This window comes from Haematobia irritans, chromosome 5 (assembly GCF_050003625.1).
Source record: "Haematobia irritans isolate KBUSLIRL chromosome 5, ASM5000362v1, whole genome shotgun sequence".
Classification (NCBI taxonomy): Eukaryota; Metazoa; Arthropoda; class Insecta; order Diptera; family Muscidae; genus Haematobia; species Haematobia irritans.
In genome coordinates this window covers 78,961,908-78,973,572 of record NC_134401.1, presented here as the reverse complement: position 1 = coordinate 78,973,572, position 11,665 = coordinate 78,961,908, and the positions used below count along the sequence as shown (strand labels likewise).

At 31.0% G+C, this 11,665-nt stretch overlaps 1 protein-coding gene across 1 annotated transcript in view; it reads left to right on the top strand.

The window, feature by feature from the left end:
- Nucleotides 1–11,665, top strand: part of Fs (Follistatin) — a 223,662-nt gene that overhangs the window by 197,711 nt on the left and 14,286 nt on the right. Inside the window, exon 7 of the mRNA XM_075312888.1 lies at nucleotides 10,635–10,759. Coding sequence (XP_075169003.1) covers nucleotides 10,635–10,759 — 125 coding nt within the window. The remainder of the gene's footprint in view (nucleotides 1–10,634; nucleotides 10,760–11,665) is intronic.

Genomic DNA, 11,665 nt, shown 5'->3' with positions numbered 1-11,665 from the left:
CATACAAAAATAACATTTTCTAATGTTTGAGTGTTTGTATGTACTAAGTTAGTTTTTTTATGTTTCTAAGAATTAAAATAATTAAGTAATAAAAACAAATTATGTATTTTATTTGTATGGTTCCGGTAGCAAACTCATAACGCCTATACATTTTATTGTTCCTCTATGAAAAAACTTACTTCCATTCTTTTCCGAAGACGATGAATTTGTTTATTGTTCAGATGTTCCTGGTTTAGTAACAGCGATGGGGTAAGAGGAGATGATCCAAATGACGATATCTCTAAAACAACTTGCAAAATTTAAAAACAATGTAAGCACGGCTTAAAGAGAACATTGTTTGGGAGTTTCGGATTTTTTTAAATTTAATATGGCGAACCGATTTCAAGTTATTCCAATATATGTACTCCCCGCCTTAGTTTTGAACATAACGGTATATCTCGAAAAACTCGAGCTGATAGAAAAAAAAAACCAAAATAACCTTAAAAACGATATTCAGTTCTTAATCAACAGAACATTGTTACCTTGTGTAATGTCTCTAGATACTAACATATAATTTAGAAATTTCGTATAAAAATATATATGTTTAGAAACGTCAGATAGATAGATAGAGAAGATAGAGAAAAAAGAGAAAGAAACAGACGTAGACATGGTGATATATAGATAGAATGAGAGAAAATTATGCTCTATTCTCTCTATCGCTCTATCTGACGTTTCCAAACAAATATATGTTTATATGTGTATGTATGTGTTTTCTTTATTTAAAAAATACTGAATAAAATTCATATAAATATATTGAATATAAAATTTGATGTAAAGAAAGAAAATAATGATATGTAATGACAATGTTTTGAAATAAACGTCTGTCATAACTCAAGATTGTATTATAGGTCACGTATAATTAAATTCATTTATAAGAAATGTTCGATATTTTAAAGCTGGCTCCAAGAATATGACCAAGTTTTTCCAATTGTCTTCGACAGCTCCATTCAAATTATTTATCATTTCTGTTTCTGATAGGTATTGCGCTTGGAAGAATCGTGTTCTAAATTCCCGTAAAGTTGGACAACTGCCTATAAAATGAAAAACTGTTTCTACTTCATTTTTATTGCATAGTGAACACAATTGATCTATTTCTGTTGCGTTGAACCTATTCGAGTTAAAGTTTAGCAATCCGCATCTTGCCCTGAATATGGTGATAATTTGCTTAATGTTATAGAGATCAGTAAAGTAATATTTTCCTCTAGCACTATCTAAATATTTGTAAACCCTGGAATTACTTTCCGATTTTCGTTGTATGTTATCTTTAAGTACTTGTATGTTTCGGCGTCTTAAGACATCCGCAGTAAACAGCTCCCATCCATTTCTATCTATTATATTTGGCAAGCTTAGATTCAAATCACGGGCAAAAGATTTAAGAATCGACACCCAGAAAACATCTTCCTGTAGCATAAGTTTTGTTAATATTTTTGGTAAACGCTGCTCGTCATGTTGAAACATAACTTTTTTAATATACTCCAAGTGTAGTTGAAGGGTGTAAAGATGGCTGCTTTCAAGGCCTGTTTCTAACATTAGAGCATAGTTCGGGGTAAAACTAGGTATCTTCAGAATTTTTTTCAAAAAATACCGCTGAAAAAATATCGACTTCATCAAAATAGGAGAATCCCCACACTTGCGCTGCATATGCTTGGATTGATCGACACACGGCTTGATATACACTCAACTTTTTGCTTACGTGTACTTCGTCATTACCAATTAGGTTAACCCATACAGTATTTATGGCGGTCTTCGATTGGTTTGTTCTTTTTGCAATATGTTTTCCAAATGTCATTTTAGGAGTAAGAGTAACACCCAAGTAGTTGTATTCGTTAGTTACACCCAGAAAAAAGGGGCTCTAATGCCAACTGAACTTTATTTTAGTTCATGAAGATTAGTTGATTTTAGTTAGATTTTGCACAATATGAGCAAATATTCCTTATTTGAATAATATTTTGCTAACTTTAATGATGTGAACTAAAAATAAGAAAAAAAGTTGTATACAAATATAGTGCACAATTTTACAAAAAAATAAATTAGTTCATATTTTCCTAAAATGGCAGAAGTTTGCTTAAATTGAGTTCATAAGTCTCTCAAATGAGTAAATTTTACTAAAATTGTACCTGTCTTGAACTTCGTACAGCGCTAAAGACATTTTAACACTTTTTAAATCCAATTTTTTCCTTCAACATATGAAATTTTCTTACATACGAGAAAAAAATTAATTATTTTTAATAAATTTTCTTCAATTTGACAAAAATTATAAACTTATTTGTAACATGTTGCAATTAGAAAACTATTTTAGTTAAAATTTTCTAAAATAAACCTACATTTTCTTCCATGGTGGGTTCACTTTTTTTTGGGTGTACGTTTATTTCATTGCCCTTATAAAACCACACTTCATTTCTACTTTTGCGTCCTCCATTCCTAAATATCATTATTTCAGACTTTGACATATTTACTTGTAAGTTCCACATATCACAATAGGTTTCTAGTTTTGAAATCATACTTTCCATTGTAGGAACATCTTCGGCTAGGATTACGATGTCATCGGCATATAGTAAGATACGAATATTTATATCCTTTATGTTAATACCACCTTGTATATAATCATGTAAGTCATTTACGTACAATGCAAAGAGAATTGGGGGAGAGTAAACAGCCCTGTTTAACCCCTGAATTTGATTGGAAGTATTCTGATATTTCATCACCAGTCCATATTCTGTTGTATTATACATGTTGTATTATACATATTCTGTTGTATTATACATGTTCTCTATCAACTTAACGAATTTGTATGATACTCCGATCTGATATATTTTATATATAAGAGATTTTCTGCAGATGTTATCAAAGGCAGCTCTAAAATCTACAAAGAATGCATATGTTTTCTTTCCTTGTTTATTTCTAAGGTTGACAATTGAGGCCAAGTTATAAATATTATCAACGGTTGAGTATCCTTTTCTAAATCCTGCTTGATATTCTACGAGAATATTATGATATTCCGCCCAGATTGTTAATCGTTCATTAAGAATTCCCACCATTGTTTTGGCAAGACAGTTCATAAATGCGATTCCTCTATAGTTTTTGAGGTTGCGACGTGTCTCCCTTTTTGTGAATGGGGAATATAACAGATCTATTAAATTTGTTATCCATATTTCCAGTACACAGGATTGTATTGTATCGTTTTAACAATTGTTCATGAAAACTATTTGTAGCATTGACTATATGTTCGTATGGTATACGATCCTCCCCAGGTGCCTTATTCATTTTGAACTTTTTTAGTACGCTCTTCAATTCAGACATAGTTATTTCACAATCTAGTATAGGATCAGATAAAAAATTTGGGGTATAGCTGATGGCTGTAATATTATTTGCGGGGTTCAGAAGTTGCTCGAAATAGACCTTAAAATCCCTTGCAGTTATGCTAGAACCAATTTGGAAGGGTTGATTCCTAATTTCTTTTGCAACTTTCCACCATTGTTTAGAGTCCCAAACATTGTTAATTTTTTCGATTAAACTTTCTGTATAGTTTCTTTTACTGGATTGGCATACTGCTTTATAAGTTTTCATGGCGTTTAAATATGTTTCCCTTGACATTGGTGTGTTAACTAATTTATGCGTCTTTAGTAAATCAAACATCTTATTTCGGGCATTATAACATTCTATACTATACCATTTCTGTTTAAAATTGATATCTTTTTTCTGATTATTTGGTTTTTTAGCTGAATTATAAATCATTTCTGCTAGATCATCCAAATTAGGATTGAGATTTATGTCTAACATCCCATTTAAGTGTTCATTCAGTTTCGTTTGATAAATTTCTTTGTCTAAATCTCTCCAATAAAGTTTTGGCAGTAGTTTTAAGCTTGTTTCATGTATGCTTTCTGTGGATATCTCAATAAGTAATTTGATGGGTAAGTAATCCGACCAAGTTTTATCTTCCACTTTAAATTCTTTCACCTGGTTCAATATTTCTTGGGAAGTAGCGCAAATGTCATTTACAGATTGTCCTGTCGGTCCTATATATGTAAATTCTCCATGCTCATCTCCTTTTGTTAAGCCATTCAGTATTAATAGATTATTATCTGTGCAAAATTCCAAAAGCTTCCGACCTTTATTATTTACGATCTTATCTTTTGATTTACGTTTTTCCAGTCCGGCTATAAACACTTCTTCATAAATTTCGTTGAGATATTGACTTTGTTCTCCAATTCTTACATTTAAATCTCCCATAATAATAGGGTTTATAACACAGGTTTCTTCAAAAAGAAGTTTTATATTACGAAATTCTTCTGACCATATGGAGGGTCTGAGATATAAAGGTATTAGTGTAAACAAAACGCGTTCTTGATTGAAGAATTCGTAAATAGGCGTGTTACTGCTTTGGATTTGTCTATATTTTATTCCCACACATACTAATTTAGATTTGATTCCAATAATTGAGCCACCAATGCCTCTTCCATGGTTAAAATTTCTTTGTGCAGGTGTATTAAAAGTTTCGAAGCCGGGAAAGTACTTTTTTACATTTTCAAATTTATCAGTTAATAAATGAGTTTCAGAGAGAAAAAATATATCATGTTTATTTATAAAATTGAAGAATGATGGATATAAATATTTGTTTTCAATTCCGTTTACATTGAAAGAGAGAATTGTTATGGTATGAAATGTGTTTTTAGTTTTCTTTCTTAGTTTTTTGATGAGAGTTCCTCGTACAATAAATCAAAATCTATGTTCAGGGTTTTTATCGGTTCTCCATAAAGTTTTATAAGCTCAGCTTTCGCATCCAATTTTCCAAAGGTAAGTCTTCGTTCCGCATTCCAAGAAAACCATGAGTCCTTAATTTTGATTTCATCTTCTCTAACAAGGATTTTGTGTTCATTACTTATTTCACTAATTTTCGATTTTAATAACAGAGACACGTTTTTAAGGTCTTGTTTAGACGGAATCAAATCACGTTCAATATATATCATGCTTCCAGCAAGTTTTTTATTGTGACGTAGAACATTTTCTACACATTCACTCGAGTTTAGTTCAGCTATGACTGCCATTCTTCCATTTCTACTGGATATTTTACGTACAGACCTAACCTCTGTTGTAAGTTCCAGTTTATTTTTTAGCAAATCTACTACTTCCTTCTTTGGGTTATTTGTTTTGCAATTAAGTCCACGTATAAATATTTTGGTACTTTTTATTTGTTGCCTCATCCACAGAATATCTTTTGTCTGTTCGGCATTTTCTCTTCTAACCTTCTGCAGCTCTGCTTTGAGTTCTTTATTTTCATCCGATAATTGGTTTATTTTTGAGTTTAATGAAAATATTTCAGTTTTTATTTCCTCTATATCTTCTTTTGTCGACAGAGTTTTTAATTTATCGTCTAAGTTGGAGTTAATTGTACTTTTTATTATACTAATTAGATCTTGAGCAGAGATATTATGTTCCCCAACAGAATGCGTATTTTCTCCTGGTGATATTTCAGATCTGTTTCGTTTCAGAACCTGTCCCAAAATTGTTTGCTGGGGAGTTGTATTATTGCTTTGAGTATTGTGTGGCATATTTTAAGGAGCTAAGTTAAATGACAATTATTGGTTGGTTGGCAACGCGTGATATTGTTTATCGATTATTACTGGATATGTTTATACGAAATTTCTAACTTGGTAACATAAATGTCCCAAACATGTTATACTAGGGTCAATAATTTGAGTGCCAAACATATAATTATTACACCGAAACATAAAAAATAGTCATTTTCGTGCGTGTACGCACAGGGACTTAGATTTTGGTGAAGGGGAATGATACAAGGCAATAATTGAAATAGCTATATCATTTAAAATTATTACAGATGTAACTGGTTCAGAATTTCCTAAAATTTGTAAATTTCAGCATAAATGCCTTCGCTAACCATATTTTTACAATTTCTAACTCCAATTTCTTCCTTAAGTTAATTATGTTTATTAATTTTTTTTGAAAAATATTTACTTATTTTTATTATATCGGCGTTTGTTTAGCTAAAAATTAACCTATATTTTCTTTTTTGATGGCTTCATGCTTTTTTGAGTGCAGCAAATACTTTTCGTGATGAAATTACCGGATATTTTTATATTTTTCTTTAGATTTAAGTTACAATTTAATTAACCAATGAATAGTAGTATTAAATTAATTATTTCCGAATACAATTTTAAAATATTTGTTTTTCTTATACTCAAAAAAATGACCCCTCTATTTCACTAAAGCCAATTTAACCCTTCGTTGCTTGACATTGCATATATGCAATGTTAGTTTCTTGCCTGTCTAGCTCCTATTCTTTTACATATTTTACCATAATTTTTTTTGTTATTCACATTTTGGAAGCCGTAGATTATATTTGATAAGGATTTAGTCCAGTATCGTAACAATTTCATTTAAATAAAGCGAAATTAAAATAAGCATTTTGAGTACCTCGAAAAATTTAACTTATTTGTTTTAATATTATGAAACTTTCTTAAAATTTTTTTAAATGTAAATAAAAAATGAAAAGTTTAATCTATTCTAAACGCTACGTGTATAGTTTTATAATACAAATTATATTTACAAGTGCTCTACAATGAATGATATCATATCTGCAATTTCATGCGTTTGAGCCGATATGAACTGTCATTGAATATATGCCATATAAAGGGTGATTCTTTTGAGGTTAGGATTTTCATGCATTAGTATTTGACAGATCACGTGGGATTTCAGACATGGTGTCAAAGAGAAAGATGCTCAGTATGCTTTGACATTTCATCATGAATAGACGAACGATCTGCCACAACGTCGAATTTTCAGTGAATGGGCCCTAGAAAAGTTGGCAGAAAATCCGCTTTTTTATCGACAAATTTTGTTCAGCGATGAGGCTCATTTCTGGTTGAATGGCTACGTAAATAAGCAAAATTGCCGCATTTGGAGTGAAGAGCAACCAGAAGCCGTTCAAGAACTGCCCATGCATCCCGAAAAATGCACTGTTTGGTGTGGTTTGTACGCTGGTGGAATCATTGGACCGTATTTTTTCAAAGATGCTGTTGGACGCAACGTTACGGTGAATGGCGATCGCTATCGTTCGATGCTAACAAACTTTTTGTTGCCAAAAATGGAAGAACTGAACTTGGTTGACATGTGGTTTCAACAAGATGGCGCTACATGCCACACAGCTCGCGATTCTATGGCCATTTTGAGGGAAAACTTCGGAGAACAATTCATCTCAAGAAATGGACCGGTAAGTTGGCCACCAAGATCATGCGATTTGACGCCTTTAGACTATTTTTTGTGGGGCTACGTCAAGTCTAAAGTCTACAGAAATAAGCCAGCAACTATTCCAGCTTTGGAAGACAACATTTCCGAAGAAATTCGGGCTATTCCGGCCGAAATGCTCGAAAAAGTTGCCCAAAATTGGACTTTCCGAATGGACCACCTAAGACGCAGCCGCGGTCAACATTTAAATGAAATTATCTTCAAAAAGTAAATGTCATGGACCAATCTAACGTTTCAAATAAAGAACCGATGAGATTTTGCAAATTTTATGCGTTTTTTTTTTTAAAAAGTTATCAAGCTCTTAACAAATCACCCTTTAATTGCATATGTGCAATGTCATGCATTCAATCAATTTTTGTTACTACTAGGACACTTAACGACGAATATGAATATAAAGACGAGTATTTTGTTGATGATGGAGATTTAAACACCGAGTTTGATATAAATCGAGGTCGTCGAAGAAGATTCGAGTTGATCCTTGCCCTACATCGTTGGAGAATCATATAACATACAAGCTACTGGGTTGTAATTGTTACACGTATATCATCGTGATAGATAGGTTAAATGGGTTCAACATTTTTTTGCGGTGGTCTATCCCCTGTCAATATGTTGGTGACAATTTTAGGTGTTTAAAAGCTTCCTCATGGTGGAAGACCGTTCGAACTCGGAACTATAGAGCTTAATATTGAATCGAACTACACTCAGTGATAAACAGAAGGTCAATATTGTGGTATCATAATTAACTGAAAAGTCGCCATTATACCTACCCTAAGTAAAAACGAGGGTCCAGATTTCCGTGTACCATATAAGCTGGTATATACCAAAACCAGTTTTCAGCATGTTACGCTCCAACTTTCGTCGCCCCTCCGACCATTGCACTGTTCTACGTGGAACAGTGCAATGGTAAACGGCAAACGGTCTCGCATCTATGGGATTGCGTTCTCCAAGTTCACATCCCTTTGTGTTAAATGCAAAACTGGGGAATTCTGTGCATCAAAAAAGGCAGAAATTATTTAGAATCCCAAGAGTTTGACTTTTAATATTGCACCCCGAGAAGGAATATGATCACCTCAAACATGTTTCAGAAGTTAAATGTTAGTTTTCGATGGGGAACATGTAACATGTTTGACGCAACACTCAAAAAAAAAGTGAACTCTCTATTTCACTAAAGCCATATTAACTTTATATTAGTTCATAGAATCATTATGTTTGGAAAAAGTTTATTTTAGTCAAATAATTTTTTGCGTATGTTAGTTAAATGAACTAAAAAACGGGAAAAAGTTATACACAAATAAAGCATAAAGATTTCCTAATTTCGTATTTCTTACAAAATAGTTCATTATTTCTTTAAATTTGTAAATTTTACCAAAAATGTGTCCATCATGAACTTCGTATGTCACTAAAGACATTCTTGCAATTTTGAACTCCAAGATTTCTCTTAAAACTACAATATTTTCTTTAACTACTGAAAAAATTTAGTTATGTCTAATAAATTTTCTTGAATTTGTCGAAAAATATTTACTTATTTTTGCCATATCGGAGTGATGCCTGCGCTTGTAATACCGTTTAGTTAAAATTTTCTAAAAAAGTTCCAAATTTTCTAAAATTAATCAAAAGTTATCTTTCCTGGTGGGTTCACTGTTTTTTCAGTGAACCATGCTATCTGATTTTGGCAAACATTTTATGTTTGGCGAGAAAACAATTTTATTTTAGTAAAAATGTTCCATTTTCCCCATCCAGCAATAAAATGTTTCACTTAAAACATTTTTTATCTCATCACTTCTCTCCTCTACCTGTGATATATAGAGATAACAACGTGGACTAAAGAAATTGATTATCTGCATGAAATTGCATATATGCAATGTTACGTAACTTTTACTTCAGTGATCAGAATCGAACGAAAATTGGTTTACGGTATCATAACTCCATATATAACAATTCTAACATACTAAATAGTTTTTATCCTTGCTCAAATTAAATCATGCCACCAAGGGTTAACTTTATTTTAGTTCATGGAATTATTATGTTTGGAGAAACTAAAAAACGGGAAAACATATACACAAATGAAGCATAAAGATTCATTAAATTCGTACTTCTCACAAACTAGTTTATTATTTCTTTAATAAATTTTTACATTTTACTACAAATGCAAATGTCATACGAAGTTCAAGATGGGAACTTCGTATGGCACAAAATTGTTCAACTCCAAAATTTCCATCAAACTACAAACTAATTTTCTTTAACAATTTTCTTTATGTCTAATAAATTTTCTTGAATTTGTCACAAAAAATTTAATTATTTTTGTGTTAAAATTTAGTTAAAATTGTCTAAACATAATCTAAATTTTCTAAAATTAACCAAATTTTTTTCTCCTTTAGGAGCAATAGACTTTATTGTTTGATTTTATTAAAAAATTATTGTATCAATTAATTTTTAAATTGATTACGTTTTCAACTTCATTCAATTTAGTTAGACGATTCGACAATTTTAAATGGGAAATTCAGTTAATCACACAAGTACATGTGTCTTCCATAAAATGTAAACATTTCTTCAATATTATGCGAATCGATGATTCCTTGAAACATTAAATAACTAAAAATCGGAGACATCTTTGAATATTGTTTTTATTTTTACTTTTAATAATACTTTTTACTTGAAACATGTCATAATCTGTACATAAAAAAGATTTCAAATTTGGGATAGATAACTCTTTGTAACGACATTTGTGAGAATTTCTGCCTTTTTCAATTTTTTCCAAATATCGTAAAACTTGTTCAAAACATGCTTAATAATACATTGCTTTATGTGTTAGGAATAAATAAACATTTTTAAAACTGGAAATAATGTATTTGTAAATTTATAAATGTACAAATTTTTTGGAGCGACCCAGTTTTTCAATTTTGTGATTTCCAATTCCATACGAATTCACTCGATTGCCGAAACTAGCTTTTATATATTGTCCGATTCGCACAAATCACAAAATTTTGTGAAATTGAAACAGGTCTGCATGTTATGAGAATATTTGATTGGGAATATTCATTTTTCCTCAACAGTCGAATATCCTCAAAGTAAGACAAATTATATTTCATGTTAGGAAAAATAATAATGCTAAAATAATTTTAACAAATCTTGGGAATGCAATGCAATACAAGGTATTATTGACAACTAACGCAGAATCTACATCGGTCGTTCATAATCCTGAAGCTGCTACACGCTTAATTCACTCAAATAAAATTCGTTTGGCTTTGAAACATTATCTTGCAATTAATTTTATCTCAATTGTACATCTTATTTCAATATTAAAAATTATTTACATCATATTCTTATTCCAGGTAACCAGGTATCCTGTGACGATATTAATTGTGGACCGAAGCAAGTGTGCTTAATCGATCTGCTCACACACCAACCACGATGTACTCCTTGCCGCTACAAATGTTCGCGTAAACGGAAACCATCGGTGAGCATTTCTTAAAATTATCTACATTTGAAGATGAAAATGCTAAAATCAGGATAAACTGATAGGCTTACCTAGACATAATGTCGAGTATATATATTCACTTTATAATATTAATTAAAATTATTCTCTCCTCAAATATGTTAGTTAATTCGATGAGAATATATACCCTTCCTATATTTTATATGAGTTAAGCATAACTCCTAACATTACAAATTTTTAAACCCAAATAATTCATAACCCAAGTTGCAAGTGTCCGTCATCACAATCATACACCCAGAAAAAAGTGACCTCTTCTTGAAATAATTTAGAAGAAAGTTGAACTTCGTATGGCGCCCAATACATTTGTATTTGTTTGAACGCTGTGATTTTCGTAGAAATTATGAAGAATTCATTTTATATATTACTTAACATTTTCCTCTATTTATGTACTAGAGAATAAAAAAATAAATGAATTGAATTCATATATGGAGTGATTTTATTGAACTTTTTGCATTGATGTGAACAAATCTTACATATTTGCGGTAAACCTTTTACTTGGAAATTAGAACTTCTTACTTACGTTTTAAATACTATTTCATTTATTTATATAGGCACATATTTTGTTCATTAAAAAGACACGTTTATTAATATTTTAAATATATTTAATAAGAATTGTACAAACATCGACTGGGCTTGAATTAGTATATTAATCCATTATTTCCAATTACATGTAATATTACATTTTTTCCACCACATAAAGTAAGTTTTGCAACTTCTACCTTCCAGTTTTAAAAAGTTGCTGTCCAACGATTTTGTCCTCCGTTTAAAATTTCAGTCCCTACAAATATAAGCCAATGTTTTTTCACAAAAGATTAGCGTCACTGAATGTTACCTGTTAATTGAAGATTCCAAAATTAGTAATGAAGG